This window comes from Danio rerio, chromosome 16 (genome assembly GCF_052040795.2).
Source record: "Danio rerio strain M-AB ecotype USA chromosome 16, GRCz13ab, whole genome shotgun sequence".
Taxonomy (NCBI): Eukaryota; Metazoa; Chordata; class Actinopteri; order Cypriniformes; family Danionidae; genus Danio; species Danio rerio.
In genome coordinates, this window is record NC_141036.1 from 4,817,501 (window position 1) to 4,843,398 (window position 25,898).

A 25,898-nucleotide genomic window follows, 5' to 3' on the forward strand; every position below is an offset into this window, starting at 1 on the left:
TGAATGAATGCAGTGGTTTAAACACAGTTGTGAGGCAGCAGTGTGTGAATATCTCCAGCCTCTAATGGACAAAGTTAATTAATTGTGTTTATTATAATCACACTTGAGATAAACAGTCTGCAGAAACACTTTGATTGACGTTCTCCCTTTGTACGTGTCATCAGAGGGGGAAAGCCCCGCCCACTAGTGGCCATCTCTCCCTCATTAGCATAAACAGCCCTGAATGAAAAGCAGCCGCCCACCATTACTGTGCATTCACACCAAGCGGCAACCTCCCGCTCTCCCTCAGGAAGCCAATACGGAAGTAACTAAAACTGCAATTCATCCGAAATTCCGCTAGTCCTGGCCGCTCCTGGCTCCAAAACAGAGCAAATTTCAATTGAGCCCACTGTTAGAATGGCCATCTTTACAGCAGAAAAAAAGGTGTTTACAGCCTGGTAGAAAAAAAGATTTTGGTTAATACAGCTAATATTACCCTTCATGACAACTGTGAGGGGGTGAATTTTTTTATAACTCATCCGTTTCCTTTATATTAAGTTATATTAAGTTTGCATAATTAAGGGAGTGGCCACTTGAGTGACAGTTAGGTCTCGCTGGTCGCCGTCACGTCACCTCAGCTGAATCCTGCAGTTTAGCCACTGAACTCGGCATATTTATCGTATTTCTGTGTTGTTTTATGTGGATTTACACAGTCAACTGCCTTTTGGACTTGTTTCCCACAATTATTAGATGGCATGGCATGCTGAGGGCACTTAATTGTGCTCACAAACCATTCACGTGGCCTCCGTTTCCCATGTGAGTAAAGTTATATACTTATATACCATCTCTATACATGTATTTGTTTTATTTAAGATCATTTATCGTTTATATTTATATTTAGAGCTGTAATGCACTCCAGAATCTGTCAGATTGATTAGCTGTAGGCTCTAGAACAGTCATCTGAAGCGTTGCCATTCAGTGTTATGCTGGATTTTATCAATAGTCTTACAGTAACTAACACAGACTATATCTGAAGTGTTTGGAAGTAATTCGCGTTTTCCTCCCGTTTAAAAACGTCATAAGAACAATGTTTAGTGGCTCAATGTGTTACAGCAGTGTTTTTAAAAGTCTAAACACTTTATTGATATAGTGTACAACCAAGCACAAGTGGTCAGAACACAAACGAGTCATAAGTGATAAAGTATTAAGCGTTTTCCCAAAGTAAAGTGTGTCTGAACCAGGTCCAAGCTAAATGCCAGCAGGTGTCTGTAGCTCCGCTCACTCTCCGCCTCTTTGCCCTTGTTTGGTATCCCGCCGTGGGTGTGATGACGCGTGACCAAAATGGCGACGGTTGGCCGCGCCTACTTGTGGCTTCTTTTGCGCTCTTCAGAAACCTATGGGTGACGTCACGGATACTACGTCCATATATTTTACAGTCTATGATTCACACCGAGAGCTTGATGCAGATGATAAGTAAAAACAGAAAGTGTATTTATATATAAAGATAGATAGGTAAGTAGAATGGACAGAGATAGATTTATCTGTGCAAAAACCACCAATCGGCCTGAAAAGAAAAATGCCTGCACGCTGATTCTGTGCTACCTAGGCGCTGCGCAAGCTCTGCTTCAGCTCTGCTTGATGAGAAAGAAGTCTCCTCGCATCCATTGCGGTCTGGATTATATCATGTGCGAGCTGTTTTACTGTTTTAAGAAGTATTTTGTCGTCCATTCTTTCTTAAACACACGACAGTCAGTCAAAAACTATTTTTGACTCATTTTCAGTCATTAACGTTCAAGTGCCTTTTAATATCCAAGAGTGTGTTCTAATTCCACTGGTTGCGCTAACTGTACCAAGTGCAATACTGCCATCACATGGCGTTCACTTGTATTGCATCATTAATTTACTATTTCTGAATCAAACCGTTACTCAGAAGCAGCATTTTAAAAACCCTCGCGGGCCGGATGACAGTGTTCAGTGGGCCGCATATGGCCTGAGGGCCGTAGTTTCCCCACCTCTGTCCTAGGGCTTGGTGGCCACCTAAGTGGACAACACATTTTAGCTCTTAAGTGGCTGTTTAAAATACTTTGAATGCTTTATATTTTGTTACAGACATACAGTGTCATCCTGCAACTGTTTTGCAGCATATGACATGTTTTTTAATGTTTTAACACAATTTTTAACTGTCAAAAATGGGCAAAATATTTTGTTTCTGATAGTCAAAACATGTAAAAAAAAAAAATGTATATGTTGTATATGCATTAAACCAGTCAGGAAAATAGGGATTTATGTAAATTCGGACCACTAGTGCACATATATGGACATCATTTTTCTCTAAAAGCACATCATATCAAAATATGACACTTAGTTTTATTCTAATTAGGTTCCAATAAGCCCAAATAGAAAAGAGCATTTAAAAATGCATGTAAAAAAGTTAAGTAAAAAAACACAGATTTTAAACACTCCTCTAAAAACTACAAACTCACAAAAAAACGAATGAAGTACAGTAACATGAGGAAATGTAGCTCGTTACTTTCCACCAATGCAAACGATCAGTGTTTTCAATCACAAGTGACTTATTTTAGGTTTCAAATGGTTAAAACACTGTAGTAGTAGCAGAACATCCCTTTACAGTTTATCAAATACACCACGGGTGTCTGTGAAAAGTGCAATAATCATATTAAGCATAATCTGACGACGTGCTTCACACAGTACACACACTGTGTGCATAATCAGACATTTTGTGCTGTCCGTATTGTACTTTTGCGCATGCGGGGCAGTTTGGGAACAGGATCTGTTCACACTGCAAATCTGATATTGGCCACATTTATAAGAGCAGTGTGAACAGCCATGCAGAAACATCAGATCTGAGAAAAAACCTGATTTGAGGACTAACGCCCCATTCACACGGGGCTTCAGCGTCAACGCTTGACTGAAGGCGTGTCTGAAGTTGGAGCTGAAACGATCGTCATAGAAGCGTCAGCCAATGAAATTCAGTCAGCAATAGGCCACTGTTTGAGCTGGTGTATTTGCATACAGCGATCTGATTGGCTGACACTGCCGTCGGCGCTTGAAAATTTGAGCTAGTCCCAACTTCTGCAGCGAGGAACGCTTCTGAAGCGGCGCCGACGGATCCACAATGCAGTTCGGCAACGCCTGACGTCACCCATTCAAAGTGAATGGGAAGCGTTGACGCTGACGCCCCGTGTGAATAGGGCGTAAAGCTCGCAGTGTGAATGCAGCTATATTGGATAAGTGGAGCAAAGCCACAGCACACAAAACAACTTGATCCTCCATTCTTATATGAATTTGATAAAAGTCACGCAACATTTTTTACGCTAGCAAGCTTGTTTTTATGCAGGAATGTAACTGATTTGCTGCAATGGCCCCTTTAAATATGAGTTCAATGTAGTGAATTTTGACCCCCTCGCCTCACACACACACACACTATAGGGACATCAGAAATGTATTTTACATCTTGTACAAAGGGGCAAAATAGGTCCCCTTAAAAAATAAAGGAAAAATCGTACTGTTCTGAAACTATGTAACACTAAACCTGAACCCAGCTCAATTTGACTTGACGTTTGCTCCACTCACCGGAAATATGTCTGTCTGGTTGTTTTGCACTTGTGTGTCTGCGGAGGCTTGTGTGTGTGTCTGACTGGGCCACTGCTGCCAGCCTGTGACGCCCTCTGCTGGCCTGGAGCCAAACGCTGCTGCCATCTGACCAACATCACCTGAACAGAAGAAACACCACTGCTTATTTTATATGCTTAGAACATAAAGTAGCATAACATAGCACAAAACAAATGAGACAAAACATGTAACACAAACAACACAAAACATAACACAACCTAAAGCTGCACAATATGTACCGTATCCATTAGTGGAGGGGTTGCTGTGACTGTTTATTTGCTGGTAGCTGGGTGTGCTTGCCATTGAAGCCGAGGCTCCGCCCATCTGGCCAAAGGAAGAGGAAGTGGAGGGTGCAGAGGCGGAGCTAAAGCCTCCCATGTTAAACGGAGCAGACTGGTTCTTTCCAATTGGACCTGCAACCTGCTGGACAGAGAGGGGATTTACATATGAGCAGGGCCAGACAGAATATGCGGACATTTTTAGCTATATCTTTGCAGAATTTTGTAAAAAAGAAAAATCTGCGCATTTATGCAGAATGATTTTGGGAGTATGGTAATTAAAAACTTAATTTATGAAACAAAAAAAATATATATATATATTTTACATAAAAATTTACAAGTGTGATATAATATATATACTAAAAGACAGAAAATATTACTTTACTAACTGTATTGTTAATAAATAATGAACATTTTCATATTAGTCAATAATATATTAATGCAGTTAATAAACAAATTGAATAAATATGAATTTACAATGACTCAATGATCTAATCACAGTAGGGCTATTGGAAAAAAATTTCTGCGATATATATTTCGATATCACCAGCTTTTTTAAAACATTTGAATAGGTCTATTTGACATTTTTAGGGGAGTCTAACAGTATTCAAAATAATAACAACCCGGCAAAACATGCTTTTAAAGATGGTGCAGAATGTAAGTTTGACACCCAGTGGTTGAACTAGGTATTGCATGCCTGGTTCAAAACACATGCAAGCGCAGGTTGCCTGATTGACAACACCAACAGGAGTGTGCCTGACTATCGACCCTAAAGGCTGATTTAAGGCTGATTTTAATCGTGTTCTAAATAAAAGCAGCGGCACACGATAGAAGGAATATTTCCCAACCAACATCGGAAATGTATATTTTATAAACGTCTTCTATTTCTTGCAGCTGAACAACAGAAAACTACACCTCATGCACACCTCACGTGCTTTATTCAGACGAAATGCTAATAATGTGACTTTGAATGCCATTTGACATGACATGTATTGCCATACTACTGAAAGCAGCAGCAGATAGTTCACCTCAGATCATGAAAACTAAATAAACCGTTTAAGATTGAACTTTAGAACTGTGAAATAATGCAAACTAACACAAATCAGTTATTCAGCATGTACATTTAATAATGTTAAAGTAGTTCAATATGTAATAATTAGATTATAAACCTTACCATTTTGCTGAAGTAAAGTGAGTGCACTATTCTGTGCTTCTGAATGGCTGTATTTACTTTTCTGTGGTGTTTTGTCTGGTGCAAACAGCCAAAATGCTTATCACTGCATATCTCGTCATGTAGCTTGTTATTAGGACACGGGGTTACAATGTAACCTGCTCACCTAATGTTTACGCTCATAATATTTATATTATTTGCTAATTAATAACCTCACATGTGGAACTCTGAATCTGCGTCTCATTTCAGAGGCTGTTAGTGTCCACCACAGGTTGCATTTCCTTTATTTGTTTTTTAAATTACATTATTGTCCTTACATCACTGGCAGATAATTCAGTTTTTTTTTGGGGGGGGGATTCACTTAATTTTGGCAATTTTTTGCTTGTCTAGAAAATGCTTTCTGTTGCATTTAGTGCAGACAGACAAATTGCATGTTGCTAGAATTGTGCGTGTTGTTAGGACATGGTGTAATCAATCCTGCTTACCCTCGTGGAGCTAATACAGATGTAAATGAAACTGCAATTCATAGAAATTCCAGGAGTCTTGGCTCCATAGTAGAGCACATTTCTATTGATTCCAATGTTAAAATGGCCAGTTTCACAGCAAAAAAAAACGATTTTGGTAGATATAGGTAATATTACCCTTTATGACAACCGTGGAGGGGAGGAGGGGGGGTTTATAACTCATCTTTTTCTTTTATATTAAGTCTGCATAATTAAGGGCGTGGCTACCTGAGTGACAGCTAGGTCTGACTGGTTGCCGTCACCGGAGCTGATTCCGGCTGATTAGCTGCTGAACTCGGCATATAAATCGTGTTTTTGTTTTGTTTTACGTGGCTTTACAAGGTCAGTTGCCTTTTGGAATAATTTCCTACAATTATCAAATGATATGGCATGCTGTGTGCACTTTGTCCTCACAAACCATTCAAGTCCCGTCATTTCCCAGCTGAGTGCAATTCTTATATACTTTTATCTATAAATGTATTTGTTTTCTTTAAGATAATTTATAATAATAAATAATTTTCTTTAGACCTGTAATATACTCCAGAATCTGACAGACTGATTAGCTGCAGGCAATAAAACAGCCATCTGAAGCGTTGTTGTACAGTGTTATGCCTGGATTTCATCAATAGTCGTTACTAACACAGACTATATTTGAAGTGTTTGGAAGTAATTAGCATTTTTCTCCTGTAGAAAAACATCATAAGGACAATGCTAAGTGGCTCAATGTATTACAGTAGTGTTTTTAAAAGACAAAACACTTTATTGATATAGTATACGACCATGCACACGTGGTCAGAACACAAGTGAGTCACAGATAATGAAGTAGAAAGCGTTTCTCCCAAAGAAAAGCTTATCTAAGCAAATGCTAGCAGCTATCTGTAGCTCCGTCTCTTTACCCTTTTTTGGTAACCCCAGGTCGGTACGATGATGCACGAACATAATGGCGATGGTTGTCCACGTCTACTTGTAGCCTCATTTGCGCTTATCAGCCTATGGGTGACGTCACGGATACTACGTCCATATTTTTTATAGTCTATAGGTGTAATGCGCTTCACATGTGTACCTGTGTGCTGAAGGGTTGCCTTGTGGTATTCCAGAGTCCAGGGGGTGCTGTGGGTCCCGATGGGGCCTGAATGGGGCTGTTGTTGGAGCCGGAGACCCCAGACGGAGTGCTCTGCCGGGACATCTGTGCCAACATCTGACCCGCTGAATGAGCCACGGGCACCATCTGCTGCGGCAGAACAGGGGACCTAACACAGACCACACACACATATACACACCCGTGAGGAAACGCACACATTTGCATACACACACACACAATACTAGTGGTGTAACAGATCACAAATCTCACTGTTCAGATCACATTATGGATTTTGTCATGGATCGGACCATTTTTCGCATCAGCCGAACAGAAGAGGAGACAAATGTAATTTGCTTTCCGTATATTACAGAAACAGCACTGCAAGACACTTTTGGATTTAACAAACAGAACGGAGAAGTTGTAATTTTATTCAAAATAAAATGGAGAAATAATCAGCTGAATAAAAATAAACTGTAAAATATTCAGAACTGTGAAGTGGTTTTATCTACACTAAACACTGTTATCCAAGTACTTCTGTATTATTTGACTGCAACTTCACAACTAACTCAAAAGACTAAAGACTCTGAAGTCTAGAGACTAGAGTCTCTTTCTACAAGTAAAAAAATTTAGTAATTCGCGGGTCATGTGTGTTCCGAACCGCGGGTTGTGATCCGTATGAATCACGAATCAACGGTAATTACACTAAACCAATCAGAACCCTCATCTCTCATTCACTTTAAGAGTCAGTTGCGTCGCGCCATGGTCAGGGCCGGAGCAAGCTAAACTGCCGCTGTAGGCATAGGACGGTCACACTGCCCTCACCCCTAAAGTGAAAGCTAAGTGAAAGGGGGGGGGGGGGCTGGGGGAGCTGTCGTGGACGCTGCCTTCTCTATTTTGCCACCCTAGACGCGGATATAACTGAGGGCGCAGGTGGTGAGGGTAGTGTCGTGGACGCTGCCTTCTCTATTCTGCCGCCCTAGACGCGGATATAACTGAGGGCGCAGGTGGTGAGGGTAGTGTCGTGGACGCTGCCTTCTCTATTCTGCCGCCCTAGACGCGGATATAACTGAGGGCGCAGGTGGTGAGGGTAGTGTCGCGGACGCCGCCCTCTTTATTCTGCCGCCCTAGACTTGGATATAACTGAGGGCGCGGGCGGTGAGGGTAGTGTCGCGGATGCCTCTCTTTGTATTTTGCGGTCCTAGACTTGGATATAACTGAGGGCGCGGGCGGTGAGGGTAGTGTCGCGGATGCCGCTCTTTCTATTCTGCGGTCCTAGACTTGGATATAACTAAGGGGCGCGGGCGGTGAGGGTAGTGTCGCGGATGCCGCTCTTTCTATTCTGCGGTCCTAGACTTGGATATAACTAAGGGGCGCGGGCGGTGAGGGTAGTATCGCGGATGCCGCTCTCTCTATTCTGCGGTCCTAGACTTGGATATAACTAAGGGGTGCGGGCGGTGAGGGTAGTGTCGCGGATGCCGCTCTTTCTATTCTGCGGTCCTAGACTTGGATATAACTAAGGGGCGCGGGCGGTGAGGGTAGTGTCGCGGATGCCGCTCTCTCTATTCTGCGGTCCTAGACTTGGATATAACTGAAGGCGCGGGCGGTGAGGGTAGTGTCGCAGACGCCACCCTCTCTATTCTGCCGCCCAAAACGAGGATATAACTAAGGGCGGGGGTGGTAAGGGTAGTGTCGCGGACGCTGCCCTAGACGCGGATGTAACTGAGGGCGCAAGAGGTGAGGGTAGTCTCTATTCTGCTGCCCTAGGCGGCCGCCTAGGTCGTCTCTATAGACGCTCCGGCCCTGGCCATGGTGCATTTGCGATTTACATGGCAGACTTGGGAGGAAACACTGAACGTTTCACTAGCGAGAAAACAGTTAAACAGTGCATCTGCAGCGCGAGAATAAAGAACGAGTAAGGAAACGGTAGAAACTCACTTAAGATATCCTTCAGCCCACATATTTATTTTTTTCTTTGTTAAGCACAAAGATTTGTTTCAAAATTATATCTGAATTCAGTTCTAATTTCCAGCAAAGGAATAAATGAACAATAATAACGAAGTGTGCTCAAAAACTGAGTAATATCCTAACACACATCCTGTTCTTATGCCCCATATGGTGATGCAGACGTCTCCAAAACCACACAGGTGGACACATCTAAACTTGTTTTCATTAAAACAAATATAAATCTGCATTTAATAAATAATACTACTAATTATAATAACATTATACTAATGCAGATTGTCATGAATAAACTGAAAACGCCTCCGGAGATAAGACATGGAGGCAGTGTTTTTTATATTCATGTAAAAAAATAGTAATTTTTCTAACATTTTAATCTTTTAACTGTTTTCATCTGTAAAGGTATTTGTGTATTGCTGTACATCCTGTGTGTATTAAGCAACCTGTAAGTGTTTGGACCCGCATAGGTGCATAAAGAACTCTATCTGCACTGGACTTTAGAGCAGCTTTTAGTCGGTCAATAGTGTGGTCTATTCAGTTCCACAATATAGCAATGCGCCTTAACACACCTCCTTTATAGACCAGCACACCCATGAGTCCACAAAGTGGAGCAAATAGATTTGCTATTTGAACAATGTAGCACAAAACATGTAAATTACTGTTGCGCTGGTCTGAAAATAGCAACAAATCACACCAAACACGTCTTGCACTGGATGTATGTGTGTGTGTTTGTGTGAGGTGTGTTTGCAGGTTTGAGTGAATGAGTGAGTGAGTGAGTGAGTGAGAGAGAGTGAGTAAGTGACAGAGTGAGTGTATGAGTGAGTGAGTGAGAGAATGAGAGCGAGCATGTGAAAGAGTTTGTACATGTGTGTGTGTGTGTGTGAGAGACAGGTGTGTGTCCAGTGCATGTCGGTGTGAAAGTCTGTGCCTGTAAATCTGTGTGTATGTGTTTGTGAGTGTTTGCATAGCAGTGAGCATCAATGTGTGTTTGTACGTGTGAGCCTGTGTAAAAGTGTGTGTCTGAGTTCGTGCGGTGCATCTCAGTGTGTCCGTTTGAGAGTCTGTGTGTGTGAGAGAGAGCGAGAGAGAATGTGTGTGTGTGTGTGTGTGTGTGTGTGTGTGTGTGTGTGTGTGTGTACCTGAAAGTTTCAGTGGGTCGTGCAGGGCTAGGGAAAGCTGCTGCTGGTGGGTAAACCTGCTGCCCACTGGATACACTGGAGGAAACAGCCTTAGAGCCTGACACACACAGACACACAACCACATACTCATCATCACAAATGGTTTTAATAGTAGATCTGTGAAAACTGAATTTTTTTTTTTTTGTTGTACATTTATCTTAGCTCTACTTAATGAGGGTTGTCTTTAGTGAGAGTGTGTGTATGTGTGAGAGAGGAGTCTTACTGTGATCAGCACTGACTACACCACAGGTCTGCACTGAAACCTGAAAGACACACAAATGGACAAAGACACTCATGGTGTGGTAAACTATTAGAACAGAGCTTATTCACACATAATCAACAAACTTTTTTAAAAACTCCATTTGCTTGTTGAAATTTTGACTTATTATTTCTGAAAACAAGAAAAATTAAAACATTTTTCTGCTCATCTACATCAGGGCTTCTCAAAGTCCGACCTCGAGTCCAGATCCGGACTGCGAGGGTATTCAATCCGGATCTGACTCCATTTCGTATTGCAAGACCATTCGAAAAGAGTTCAAATACAGAATTTCCTTCATTGTTAAATGCGTAAACCTTGTAAACCAACTGTTTAGTTGTTTGTATTTTTGTGAAATCAAAATGTGAACGACCTATTTCACAAAGAGGTCTATGATCTATGACAAAAGAAATCCGTCAACACACAAGCAACTACTTCTGCTATTCGGTCAAGCAGAACAACAGAGCCTCATTTGAGTTTGACGGCATGCGCTCACACACACATACACACACATTTGTTTTGCCATAGGTCTGTTCTAGAGACAATTTGCTAAAGCTTTACTGGGTGACTTCTATTTTATGTCTGTTTTAGAGACATCCCAGGTAAAAAATAAAAATAAAAAAAAAGTTTGCACTTTATTTAAGTATACTTAGTACACTTTTCAGTAATGTACTAAAAGTGCTCTATTTTCGCACACTAATTTTGTACTTAATGTACTAAAAGATAGTATTAAGTATATGTTAAGATAAACTTAATACCATCTAAGTGCACTTGACTGTGCTATTTTGAGATGTTTGAGAAAATGTGCTTTTAACATACTACATCTTTATTTTAAAAAATATATTGAGTTACAACGAGAAATACACTTGAACCCAACTTTTAAACATTTAAATATATTTATGACTTATTTAAAGTATAATAGTAATATATTTAAAGAATATACAAATTGTAAAAAAAAAAGTGCGCCAAATACTATATTTAAAGTATTTTGGGAAAATGTACTTCTACTACAATACATTACTAATATATTTTTAATAAAGTCAATTTAATGTAAACTTAAAATGATCACACTCAACATCAATTTAAATGTTAGTGATAATAATGCATTCATATTAAGTGTACTTAAGTACAACTTTTGGGAAAATGTACTTCTACTACAATACATTACTAATATATTTTTTATATATTAACTTATTTTAAACTTAGGATTAGTATGTAAACAGTGTACTAAAAATCAACTAATGTTAAAAGCATTTAAAGCACACTTTTGAAAAAAAAAAATTTGGATGTTTTTTCTGTAGTGTACTTTATTGTAGTACACTAAAAATTTATTTAAGTATTACTGGTATTTAGTATACTTTTGTCAAATGTACTAAAGTCCTACTGAAGTATAAAAATACTTTTAATTAGTATATTTATAGTGTAAAACCATCAAACTTTTATTTAACACAAAAAAATAACAATGTACTAAAAATGTATTTGCGGGTATTTAAGTGTATTTTAAATGCATTTAATCATATTTTTTTAGTTTGTCTTTTGAAATATGTTTCAGATTCACACTGTAAACACAGATTCAGTCTGTCTGTGACAAAATCCTGATTAAAATCGAAATCGCAATCTTGTTCAAGAAAATCGTGACAGGTTTCTTTCGCCCATATCGCACAGCCCAAGTATGCAGTGAGCATGTGTAATGTCAGGTGTGTTCACCTGAGGAAGAGCGACCTGGCTGTTTTCATAGGTTGTTTCCTGGCTCATTCCTCCTCCATCCAACTCCACCTGCTGCTGCTGCAACTGCCTGAAGAGCAGAAAACAGCAGAGGAATCTCAACGTTAGCCAATGAAAAAGCTCCAAGACCCACCACCGACAGCATCACACCACACCCTCAGCTGACCCCAGAGCAGAACATGCTGGGTAATCCACCACCGACAGCAGACAGATGGAGCGGATGAAGGTGTCCGCTGCTCTCACCTGACCGTGACGCAGCCTGGGCTGGGGGTGGAGGGGCAGTTTGGGCTCTGGCCCAGTGAAGGGGATGACAGAGGGGACACGGAGCCCTCGCTCGACCCTCTACTGCCATGCAGACCGCAGGAGAGAGAGCAGGTTAAACTGAGCTCAATTAAGACACTCAGTCACTCACACACACACGCACGCACACACACACACACACACACACACACATACACAGTACACATGCATAAACTGAGCTGAATTAACTCGCTCAGTCACACACAAAATAAGTCATGATCACACACAGACACTTTTACACAGAGACTCTCTCACACACACATATGCGCACACACACAAACTCTGTAATGCACATGAGTCTGTGCACACAAACACAGACAGACACATTCATAAACACTAATTTATTTATACACACTCACACGCACAGAAAGACACACACAAACACACTTTTACAGAGACTCTTACGCACACACACATTTGCACACAGTCACACACACACACACACACACCACACACACAAAGAGAAATGCGCGCGCACGCTCACACATGCTCACACACACACACACACACACACACACACACACACACACACACACACACACACACACACCACACACAAAGAGAAGTGCGTGCGCACGCTCACACATGCTCACACACACACACACACTTTTACACAAAGACTCTCTCCCTCACACACATATGCGCACACAGACACTAACACAAACACAGATGCACACACACACACTTACACTTTAACACAAAGACTCTCTTTACTCACACACATATATGCACACACACACACACACACACACACTGACACATGACACAATTATAACGGTTCATGACAATCATGTTTATGACAGATTTATGACAAGTCTTGATGTCTTGGTAATGTCAAGTTGTCCTGATGTAGAAGACCAGTAGTGATGTATTTGTCATGTTGTCATAACAAACGATATCATCTTTGCATTTAAAATGACAAAACTGAGCAAAAGACCCTTAATTTCAGCTGTCATATGCATGCATAACACCGCATTCATGATTATAAAGATGTCTTATAAACACCCCTTTAAATAAAGTGTTACCATTCTAATCGTTCACATGACTGTAATGTGTTTGTGTGTGGTGTTAAACAACAGTGTGTGTGTGTGTGTGTACGTGTTTTTGTGACATATCAGGACACAAACCTGTATGACATATGTGTGTGTGTGTATGTGTGTGTGTGTGTGTGTGTGTGTACGTCTTTTTGTGACATATCAGGACACAAACCTGTATGACATATGTGTGTGTGTGTATGTGTGTGTGTGTATGTACGTCTTTTTGTGACATATCAGGACACAAACCTGTATGACATATGTGTGTGTGTGTATGTGTGTTTGTGTATGTGTGTGTGTGTGTGTGTGTGTGTGTGATTTGACTCACTTGACGTTGGTGTTGGTGCAGATGATGTACTCGATCTCCTCAGAGAAAGGGTTCTGGAAGGTGAAGGAGCTCGTCCTCATCCAGACCCACTCGCGGCTTTTAGACTGGAAGCGAAACATCACTGACATCACCTGACCTCGCAGCTTCACCACCTGCACATGGGGTCAGAGGTCACAGAGCAATAAACACCAGCCTATTGATTGTATTCTTCATGTACGAGCGGGCGCAGCCTTTGGAATCTTTTTGGCTCAGGACTTATTTGCCATTTCCCCTGAGTGGTACGGTACGGGTCAGTACACGTTTATGGCCGTTTCCACTGTCAAAACATACCAAAAAAGCGAACCATACCGCACCACTTTTTGAGTGCGCTTTGCAAAGGGTCCCAGCACAAGAAAATTGTGTACATTTTTAGATACACAGCCTAGACATTACACCGTAATAATATATACATATAATAACAAGCCATGGTCAAACCGAGCTTAAATAAACCTTGTTGTTGTCTTGATGAACAGCCACAAATCCAAGAAAAGCAGAATCTACCCTTTGCCTCCTTTTTTACAAGGCAGTCTAAAACGAGAGCGGTGTCACTTTCTCCAGAGAAAATAAGAGGAAATAACAAACTTCTTGAGCTGATGATAATAACGTGCGCATGGTTATTGAAGTGCTTCTGACATCGGATCCTTTCAGAAACGGACAAACGCGAGAGAGAAAAAAAAGGAGAAGCCAAAAAACAGGAGCAAATGATTCTTTCTGCAGCCTAAAAGATGAGCAACCTGCCTTGTTAAACTATTGTCATCACCTTTTGGACTATTATGAACCCGCAATTATGGAGTTACTTTCTAACAAGGGGCTACATGTGCTGCTGAAGATGACACACACAGATTAGACTGTGGCCTATATGTTGTGTGTTGTTTTTGAACCCAAATAAGGACTAAATGTCTATTGTGTGTAGTTTTTCTGTGATTGGTAACACATCAGAGACTGTAAGGGGCTGTATGTGTTCATATATGTTGCATTGATTTATTTCATATAATTGCAGACGTTACAGGCTATTTCGCAGATCATTGATCTGCAGTTATAATCAACTCATGTTCATAGAAAGGTTATGAACATTTATACACAAGCATATATGTGTATAAAGCATCTGTTTTGTGAGAAGTGCTTCTCGTATGATACGTGAACGCCCTGTACAGCTTTACTGTGACGTTTCCTCGAGTGAGAATGACGTCGACTGAAACTCTTTATGCGTTTTTTATTTTATTTTAAATACTCATATGCTTTACATGTTTGTTTCTATGTCTGTTTATATAATTAATATTTTCATTTACAGCACTTCATTTTTACATCTTGTGTTTAAAAACACTATGAACAGCAGCTACGCTAATTATTTTCTTTATTCTCTATTTCCACCTGGGGATACACATCCCGAGGCCTCTATAGATTATGCAGCGCCGTTGATGCGATCTAAGACCTGTGAAGAATTGATGCCAAGGTATCCATAATCCTGGACCAGGCCGTATCCTGAGCAGATGCTGTGGCAGTCATAGAGGAGTGGACAGCATGAGACTGGCTCCTGAAAGACCCCTGTGCCAGACGAGTCTCCATTGATCCTGTAGGCCAGCTAAACACCCACCGGTGATCTACTCACACCTGCAGTTCTCCATGATGGACGTGCAGCGTTCTCCAGCCTCCAGCGCCTAGAGTGTAGCTCTGCACATGAAGTTTGGCCAGAGAAGGTCATGCCCAACTGAGCCTGGTTTCTCTTAAGGTTTTTTTTTTTTCACTTTGGTCAATTGGTGAAGCTTGTTCCTCGCCACTGTCACCACTGGCTTGCTTGGTCTGGGTCTTTTGGAGTTAACACCAATGGATTTGCTCCTCAGTGTTTGGACTTTCAGCAGTGAAAATAAACCACACTGAACTGATATTCAACTCTGAACACTGGACTGACGCAGTTTCAATTGAACTTCTATGTTAGGCTGCTTTGACACAATCTACATTGTAAAAGCGCTAGAAAAATAAAGATGAATTGAATTGTTGTTCTGCTGCAACGTCATGGAAAAGCATTTCTAAATTAGAAATTTCCTACATCGCTGGCACAGATGGCCAGGATAAAAACTCATTTTCAATATTTCATCTATATTTCTATAGCGCCTTTGCAATGAAGAGTGTCAAAGGAGCTTAATATAGCAGTTCTAATAAACTGAAACTGTATCAGTGCAGTGTTCAGAGTTCAGTTCAGAGTAGTTTAATATGAGAAAGATGGCTTTTCACGCTTTGGCACATACAGTACTAGGACACGGTGTAAGACTACACTGTGAAAAGACTAGTTCACGTGTAAACATAACAAAATAAATAGCTAAGAAATGGCTAGATGGAGATAGTGATTGTATTTGGATAGACAGACCTGCTGAAGGCTGTCTCGCAGTAAACCCTGGTCTTCTGGGTGTGCGAAATCCAGAATATTCTTCCCCAGCAACTCCTGCATCACACAAGAAGAACAGTCACATGCGTTTGATAATGTAAACTCAATGATTAACTACACATAAACACTTAAAATTCAAACAAACTTATTACAGGTTTTGTGCATGTATAAAAAAAAACACAGACATGTACAAAATACATCAAGTTTAAAATAATAACTTTTTTATTTTTATTTAAGGCTTACAATCCAAATTCAATTCCTCCTAGGGATGTAACGATTCACGATACTAATCTCACGATTCACAATTTAGTCACGATTTAAAATAAAAATATTTTAAAAGAATTTAAGGTGAAGAGCCCTTTCATTTCTTTCTTAAATGCTGCACATTTTTTGCAAAATAACACATCTGCCATACCTAAATTGCTATTTTAAAAACAAATAAATAAAAATTAATAAATGCATAATACAAATTAATAAAAATAAAAAAATTAGTAATACAAACTAAAGACTCATTAATATTATCAAAGTAAAACTGTGACTGTGCAGGGATTTAAATCGGGGAAAATCAAATAAAATTTTCTTTTCCCTTGGTTTTGAGTGTGGGCCTGAAAAATCTTTATTCGAAGGGGTATTCACCCCCTCCCCTTAGCCCTACGCCTTCAAGCTAAAGAGAATTGGAACACCCCTACCCCTTGGTGTGGGAAAGGGAAAGGGCTAAGGGGTAGAATTGGGATTGGGCCTAAGCCTGAATGCTTTTTTCGTGACCCACCTGAGTCTGGAAGCCCACCGTGGCCGTACAGCGGTGATCCACAAACGTGTAGACACCCTGAGAATTGTGGCGGGAGATGAACTCCACTGGAACGCTGATGTTGTTTATGCTTGTGTCGCTCGGGCAACAGGTGACCTGCAGGTCAAACAAAGGTCACAAGGTCAGAGAGAACGATGAAGGGTCAGTTCACCCACAAATATTGAACCACCACTAATATTGAACTCTGCCCCTCACTGACTCCTCTGCCCACCCCTTACAACTTACACTGCCCAATCATTGCACTACACTGTACATACCCATTTGTAAATGCACATATCCACTGAACATATACACTTGTATGATATACATATCAATTTGTAATTCCTGTTACAGCAAAACCTGTACAGTGAAAACAAATATTCAAAGATGATTCCTTGGATTTAACCAAATTGTTTTAATTTAGTTGTTGTTAAAGTAGTTAGTAGTTGTTAGTAAAGTAGTTAAAGTTGTTAGTAGTTGTAAACTATTTATTTGGGCTGAATCTAAACAAAGAAATTAAGTTGAACAGTACTAAATTTAATTTGTTTGTTTAATTTCAACCCGTATAAATTGTTTGCAACAATTTTGCAGGAATCATTTTTTTTCAGTGCATCTTATGCTGATATCTATTTGCATATCCCTGATTATTAATAGCAGCCTGTACAATATGTTCATCTATTTGTAAATATCTGATTCTAGTTAATATGACTTGTATATTATGTTCATAGTACATCCATCTGAAAACATTTCCAATAGTTTTCTATAATTGCACTTTTAACTTATACCTGTAGCTATATAAAGCACTTGCTGCTATAGGGTATATATGGAAGTATGCTAAAGGACTTTTAATTTGTCAGTAACCTAAGTTAAACGCTTCCGGTGAACTGTATGCCATTACAAAATCAGTGCGTTTAAGGTCGGTTTTCTTTAAAAAACAGAGAACTGCTCTGGCTTAGTGATATCCAATATAATGTGGGTCTCAGATTGTACAAGAAGCACTGCATTAAACTACATTTTCCCCCGCCATGTCTTCAAATTATAGACATTTATTTTACCCTAATATTTTCAATAGAGCATCTGTGCTAGCCAGCCGATTCTGCGAGTAAATGGCTTTTTGTCTCGTTTAACGCTTGAGCAACTAAATGAATGCCAAAATCTATTTAACTGCTTGTATTTTAATTACATTACAACATCGACGCTGTAAAAGGAACCGCATAAAATGGGTAAAAGTCACATTAACCGTTCACCAGAACTTTCAGTATGGGAAGAAACACTAGCTCCGCATATACCATAATGCACTCCTGGCTAGACTTAAACTGCATTTCCTGCCTCTAACATGTGTAATGAGAATCTAATCCAAAATAAATTCTTCAAAATGAAGATAATTTCAATAAAACTTGAGCGATTTTCTCCATCCATTAAAAAAATTCATAAAGACATTGTAAAATGTAAGATTTTTTATTTTTAGAATCACTTTATATGTACCTGTTCTCCAATGCCTCATAATGCTTTGCATAAATTAACATAAAATAACTTCAGTTAAACTGTAAACAATCAGTGAAGCGCTTTAAAGGTCACATGAACTGCTTTGAAATATGCATTTTTATTTGATGTTTGACGTAATCTCAACCAAAACACAAAGAGAGGGTGGGAACGTGTACCCCCTGCACTTTCTTAAAAACAGCCAATAGCATTTTGTTTTTATCCCATCTCAGCCAATAAGGTTGGTTGAGCTCTAGCGCATGAAATGAAAAGCAAATGAGAAGCTTATTGAAGGGGGCGGGGCATGTCAGGTATTTGATTGGTGCATATGATTGGTGTGATTTGATAAGAAACTGTAGTTTTTTTTTTTTTAATTTATTTTTGCCCTTTTTACCTTTTTTTAGATAGGACAGTAATCAGACAGAAAATGAAGTAGGAGAGAGTAAGAAGGGGCAAGGTCGGGAAATATCCTCGAGCCGGGATTCGAACTCGGGATGCCCTAGGTGGAAGTGACAAACTACAAGCTTTACATGTTTAGATCAGTTTTATATCTTCCAAGCGCAAGTTTTGACACTGTTCTGGAACACACTAGCCTGTGGATATCTTAAAAACTAACAATACTTGTACTAACATTTAAAAACTTTATTTTAATTTCATGGGACCTTTAAAAAACTGAATACAATGAGTTTTAAACTGAGGAGAATATCAACTCATTGTTGACTGTGTGTGTAGGGGTCGGACAACCACATACATGCCCAACACTGGTTATAAATAACATATTATTAAATAGTTTAAACAAAGTTGACAATTAATTTTTTTAACAACAAAGCCATAAGAGAAAGATAACGAAGCAAAACCATGACTCAGTGCAGATTTGTTTTAAATATGAATACATGAACAAAAAAGCAGTACCTGTAGCCTTCCGATGGCAACTAGACAGAAACGATTTCCCTGATTATTATCAGCCTCCTCCTCAGACAGGTTCATTCCTGAGAGGATAAAGCCAGATATTATTCCCAGCTCCACTCTGTGTAAACAATAGCCACTTCCGGTGTATTGTGTGCATGTATACTGTACCTGCAGGAGGCCAAGATCTGATGTAGCCTGTGCAGTGGACAACCACATACTGCTGCTCGCCGTCTTTAGCAGAACCCAATCCGTTCCTGCAGAACAACAGGAGATGAGAGAAGGGTTAGTTCACGCACAAATTACAATTATTCCATGATTTACTCACCTTTAGGACATCTTAGGTATAGCTGACTTTCTTCTTTCAGTCAAAGTTACTTAAATATATTTCAAGAGTTCACACTTAGCTGATGATTGATTATAAAGTTTGTTTGGCATGCTGTCCCAGGAGAGAGCCCTGAGCTCATAAGATCCTCGAGCCCAAGGCTCCTTCCCGTTTGTAAGGCGAGAGGGGGGTTTGAGCTCAGATAGATCTCGAGAAGTCCCCTGCTGTAGTAACTAATAAACATTTCGTGATTGCTCTTAAGAGATAACTACTTACTAGGAGCATGTCTATGGTGCCGATTTGGATTAGTCAATTAATTTAAGTTGCATGTTTTTGGACGGTGAGAGGAAACCAGGGAACCCGGGGGGAACCACGCGAACATGGGGAGAACGTGTAATCTCTGCACAGAAACGTAAGCTGGCTTGGTAAAGACTAGAACCAGTGACGTTCTTGCTGTGAGGCAACAGTGCTAACCACTAGGCCACCTTGCCACCCATCTAGGAAAGGAGGAGGAGTAGGGGTGGAAGGGGGGATTCTTTAAAATGAAGATGGCTGTTATATGGGACTGAGGATATTTATAGTACCTTAGGAATCGTCCGATATGATGAATCATAAATTGAATAATGCAGGACCGGCTGCAAGCAATCATAAGCACGTGATCCTCTTGACATTAGTTTATAAATAAACTTCACATCATTTTAGCCTCATTTAGCTCCACAATTACTTTTTTTCTCCAAACAGTTCAATACAAGTCCAATAAAGTGTATCCATTCATAATAAAGAAACGTTTCAAATGTGAATAAAGGTCTTCTGTGGTGATCTTGCTAGGTTTTTGTAAGACATACAACCACATAAACCTTTATAAACAGTTCTGTGCAACTTGTTAAATGCACTGATTTGCTAAAGGAGACTTTTATTGATGATTGGAGCTGTGTGGGGCACTTTTTGTTATGAATGGATGAGCTTAATTATTTTGGACGGCTGATAAAAGCTTATACCAATGTAGAGCTGGAAACTTCTTTTTAAATAACTGACTGAAAGTAGAAAGTGATATTCACCTAGGATGCCTTGAGGTGGGTAAATGATGGGTTATCTTTCACTTTTAGGTGAACTAACGCTTTATATCTATTTATGAACTGAGATTGTACCACGTACAGACAAAGAGAGACGCTTTACCTGTTTCTGGTCCTCAGGAAGTTCAGTCTGTTAAGAGACACGGGCTCTACTGGACACACTCCACACCTACAACACACACACATCAGTTCACTTCAATAAGTAGATATTGTGATTAAATCTGTAAAATTATAAAAGCCTCACAAGAGGGCAAATAATTTTGTCTTGAACTGTATATAGGAATTCAACACTTTTTTACATGAACTTTAAAATAAAGGGTTATTAAGGCCTGACATGTATAACATTATAAAAATGTTTTATCGGTTTAAAGACCCCAGTATAAAATGAAAATAAGTTATTTTTCGTAATTCGTTTGAGGTCAAAAAGAAGTTTGAAAAGTGCCAACATACTGTTTTCAAAAACTCTCAACACCCCCTCGCTGCAGTAGGCAGGGTTGTAAACGTTTCTGCTTATGTGTATCCCTAAACACAAACGGCCAATTCACATGCTTGACGGAGGGCATGTCTGAAGCTTGGTTCTGACACAATCATCATAGCAGCATCAGCCAATAAAATTAGGGCTCTATTTTGACGGTCCATGAGCAGAGCGCAAAACGCAGGGCGCAAATGCTTTCAGGGCGTGTCAGAACGCGTTTTTGCTAATTTACGGATGGGAAAACCTGCCTTGCGTCGTGGTGCATGGGCTAAAAGGCTTGAGTTTATTTTCTTAATGAGTTATAGGTGTGTTTTGAGAATAAACCAATTAGAGTCTCATCTCCCATTCCCTTTAAGAGCCAGCTGCGTCGCGCCAAGAGCGCATTCGCTATTTACAGGACGCAAAGTAAGTCTAAGTGGAAAAAATGAGCATTTCACAAGCAAACAGTTGACAGTTTTTTAACAGAAAACTGTTAAACAGAGCATCTACTGCGTGAGAATGAGAGATAATGGATCTACTTTCACATTCGCTCTTGGATAGGGAAACCTTTACACACAGACATCAATTAATAAATAAATAATTTTGTTTGTTAAGCGCAAATATTCGTTTCAAAACTATTTCTAAATTCAGTTCTAATTTCCAGCAAACGAATAAATGAACAACAATAACAAAATGTGCTCAAAAACCTGAGTTATATCCTAAAACACATGCTGTGCCCCATATGGTCTAAAACCTGACAGGTGGGCAAATCTAAGCTTGTTTTTAATAAAACAAATATAAATATGGATATAATAAATAATACTGCTAATAATAATAACATTATACAAAAGCAAATTGTTATGAATGAACTGAAAAAGCCTCCCGAGATGAAGAAGACATAAAAGCAGTGATTTTTCATATTTATGTAGGCTAGAAAATAATCTGTTTTGTAATATTTTAATCCTCTATATATTTATATTCTATATCTATTCTTATTATATCCTATATATAAATCCTTAATATTTAAATGTTTTCATATGTAAAGATATGTGCCTATTGCTCTCTTGTGTGTATTAAGCAGTGTGTAAGCGAGGCGGAACTCTGCGCTGGAGTTTAGACCGGGTTAGTTTTGGTCTAATGAAAAATCTATTATAGTTTCTCAAAATAGCAACGCGCCAGCGGTCCGCCTCAGAACGCCTCCCTTTTTAGACCAGAACGCCTATGGGCGCACATATGAGCCCTAATGCATTTTCTATTTAAACAGCGTAGCGCAACGCCACAAAACGACTCTTGCGCCAAGCTGAAACTAACAAAAGACTATTGCGCCGCGCCTTGCGCCACACTGCGCCGGGTGTATGATAGGGCCCCTAGTCTGCAATTGGCTACTGTCTCAGCTAAGGTATTTACATAAAGCGATCTGATTGGCTGACAATTCTCTTTGCGTTTAAAAAATTGAGAAATTCCCGAAGCAGTGCAGACGGATCCACAGTTCAGTTCGGCAGCACTTGGCGTCACCCATTCAAAGTGAATGGGAAGTGTTGACGCTGGTGCCTGGCGTGAAGTAATCTAACCATATTGGCTGAGAAAGCAAGACAGTTTTGCAAACATCGGGAAAACTGTAAACTTCTCCAGGCTGTCACACACTGGAAGAGAAGCGCCACATCTTTACATTGTTTTCTATTTGCCACAGACACCGAATAAAAAATGTGTTTAGACAGGGCTTCATAAAGGCAAATTTAAGACTTTTTAAGACCTTTATTAATGAAATTTCAGATTGTATATGGGGCGTATATGGGTGTATATATGGGGAGATTTTTTTCTAATGTAAAAGGAAAAGATTTTTACTTTCCTCATTAAAAAAATTTTATAATATAGTTATTTCTTAGCCACATATAATAAATGTGTAAAAATAAGCAAACTGGTTTCATAGATGCGCTTTTTTTTAACATAACATAAAGCTAAATATATGCACTACTGTCTCTCCAGGTCAGTGTCTTCACCATAAATAAATGGAGAATGAAGAAACAAATGTTATTGTAAGGAAGGTAATTAAACTATGTTAAATAGAGGTAAATAAAATTAAAAATGAAACTGTAAGTGTAAGACTTTTTAAGGCCTGAAATTTTGTTCTAGCCCTTAACACCATGAAATAGGAGCAGCTTGTTTGTGTGTGCACATCTAAATACGACCATGCATTCAGTCTGTAGTGAAAAATAGCAAAAAGCGGACATGATAAAAAAAAGTTAGATCCTGTATACACCTTTAGTTAACATTGCAATGAAATGATCTATAGGAGTAAAGCAGTGTGCTTTGTGTCTCACCTCATTCTGCAGATGAAGGAGCGCCTGGCACCCATACTCATCCTCACAGTCGCCTGACCACCCTCCTTCTTCACCGTGCCCGTTTTCATATCCAACATCCGGCCTAGAGTCAGAAAAGGGGAGCAGGATTCAAAGGTTTTGTTTATGTAAAAAGGGTTAACAGAAGAAAGTCATGCATAGCTGAAGTCAAAACTAGTAGTCCACCTGTACATTTATTTCTTTTCCAATATTTATCAAATGATGTTTAACAGAGCAAGAAATGTTTCACAGTATGTCTGATAATATTTTTTCTTCTGGAGAAAGTCCTATTTGTTTAATTTCGGCTAGAATAAAAGCAATTTATAATTAAAAAAAACATTTTAAGGTCAATACTATTGGCCCCCTTGAGATATATTTGTTTTTGATAGTCTACAGAACAAACCACTGTTATACAATGACTTGCCTAATTACCCTAAATTGCCAAGTTAACTCTTAAAATGTCACTTTAAGCTGATAACATTAATACTAGTATCTTGAGAAATATTATGTACTGTCATCATGGCAAAGATAAAAGAAATCAGTTGTTCGTTTTAATAAAATGAATGATTTGAACAAGGGATTTTCAGCAGAAAGTAAGGCAGTGGTTTCTCACCGCTGTTGTTATTGTTCTCGGTGGTGGAAAGCTGCTCTCTGAGCTTCTCCACATCGTCTGGATGAAGCTGATCATATAGTGAAGATCCCAGCCAGTCTGACTGAGCCTGGTTTAAAACCGGCGTTACAGAATCCGACACGTAAACAACGCGACCAGTCTCGCACGACACGACAAAGAGAAAACCATCAGCCGCCTCCAGAATCAGATGCTTCAGCTCCTACACAGAGACAGAGAGAGATGGTGAAAACATTTACAGAACCATCATCATCATCAAAATCATTCAGTACAGGGTTCTGTACTGGGTCCATTCCTGTTTATCATATATCTACTGCCTCTTGGTCACATTTTCAGAAAATACAACATGCAATTTCACTGTTATGCTGACGACAATCAACTCTACCTGTCCACCAAGCCCTCCTGTTCTTTTCCTACTCCTGCTTTGTGCAGATGTTTAGCTGAAATAAAAATCTGGCTTTCAGCTAACATTATAAAATTAAATAGTGACAAAACTGAAGCCCTTCACATCAGCACTAAAAGTGTTTTGGATAAAGCTGTTAATTTCACTATGGACATTGATAACAGCACAATGTTTCCCTCTGTGCAGGTAAAGAGTTTGGGTGTCATCTTGGATAGCACACTCTCATTTGAAGGTCACATCAATAATATCACACGTACTGCATATTTCCACCTGCGTAAAATCACTCGTCTCCGTCCTTCTCTCACAACCAATAACACAGCAAATCTTATCCATGCATTAGTTACTTCACGTCTTGACTACTGTAATGCACTTCTTTCTGGACTTCCTTCCTAACTTCTCCTTAAACTCCAACTGGTTCAGAACCATGCAGCTCGTGTCATCTCTAGGCCTCCATCTCACAAGCATTTCACACCACTCCTCTATCAGCTTCACTGGCTTCCAGTAAAGTATCGCATTGACTTTAAAATATTACTTCTAACTTTGAAGGCACTTCATAATCTCGCTCCTCAATATCTTACCAAACCTCTCCATATCTACACCCATTCTCGTACCCTTAGATCAGCCAACAACTCCACCCTGGTACCACCTCGCACTCGATTAAGCACAATGGGAGACAGATCCTTTAGCTCTATGGCTCCTCGGCTATGGAACTCGCTTCCCCAAGATCTAAGAAGCAGAGATAGTCTTCACACTTTTAAATCCTATCTAAAGACCCATCTTTTTAAGCAGGCTTTTCTTTAACAATTTTATATCATGTTTTTTTATAATGTTCTTTAATATTCGCTATCGTGTTTTAACCTGTTTGGTCAATGATTGTTTTAGTAATGTTTAGTAGTAGTTATTTGTTTTAGAATGGCTGTTGATGCGACCTTGGGTGTCTTGAAAGGTGCCATTTACAAATAAAATGAATTATTATTGATTAATTAATTAATTATTAATGTTTTACATCTTTTTTAAAATCTGGTAGGGAGTCAGTGGTAATCTGCAGATTTCTCTGTGGGCCCAATTATAACTAATGCTCGCCATCTGATTTGGTCTGTGAGAAAGGACGGTTTATAGGTGCCATCAGTGCTAATGTTTCCAGTTCCTCTGAGAAACTTCATGTGTGATACGACCATGTGCAGGATGGTGAGTTTGTCTTGTTTTCGTGTTTATTAGATAATTTAATTAAAACATTTTGAATTTAAAAACTGGTAGTGAGTTGAATTCTTGAAAAAACCTTAAAGGTGCACTAAGCAATATTTAAAAGATGCTTTTGACCACAATGAAGCACCCAAAACCCTCTCAGCCAATCAGCAGTAGGTGTGACTAGTAACTATAGTGACAGAGCACAGTAAAAATCACAAATTTGACCTCTTCTCAGCAGGGAAAACCATTAACAATCAAGAATACAAAATAACATGGTGTCATGGCTTATCAATTAAAAAATGTGATTATAATAATGGAAGTCAATGGGGCAAAAACAGCCCCCAACATAACGAAAGGGAAGTCAATTTGCCTACAGTGCATTGTTGATTTTTTAAAAGCATTTTCCCAAAATATGTGTCAAAATAAGATTTGTCGTCAACAATCATTCCATTTGCTGAAACAGAAA

General features: G+C 39.4%; 1 protein-coding gene across 6 annotated transcripts in view; it reads right to left on the reverse strand.

Moving 5' to 3' along the window:
* Positions 1 to 25,898, reverse strand: part of arnt (aryl hydrocarbon receptor nuclear translocator) — a gene marked incomplete at its 3' end in the record, with an annotated part of 65,409 nt that overhangs the window by 24,475 nt on the left and 15,036 nt on the right. The window contains 15 exon segments of one of the 6 annotated variants that reach the window (NM_001441982.1): positions 3,574 to 3,713; positions 3,852 to 4,032; positions 6,628 to 6,814; positions 9,744 to 9,840; positions 10,006 to 10,045; positions 11,746 to 11,833; positions 12,007 to 12,108; positions 13,426 to 13,577; positions 15,830 to 15,904; positions 16,617 to 16,751; positions 19,029 to 19,105; positions 19,194 to 19,279; positions 20,524 to 20,589; positions 23,196 to 23,298; positions 23,827 to 24,043. In NM_001441982.1, coding sequence (NP_001428911.1) covers positions 3,574 to 3,713; positions 3,852 to 4,032; positions 6,628 to 6,814; positions 9,744 to 9,840; positions 10,006 to 10,045; positions 11,746 to 11,833; positions 12,007 to 12,108; positions 13,426 to 13,577; positions 15,830 to 15,904; positions 16,617 to 16,751; positions 19,029 to 19,105; positions 19,194 to 19,279; positions 20,524 to 20,589; positions 23,196 to 23,298; positions 23,827 to 24,043 — 1,746 coding nt within the window. 6 annotated transcript variants of the gene reach the window in all.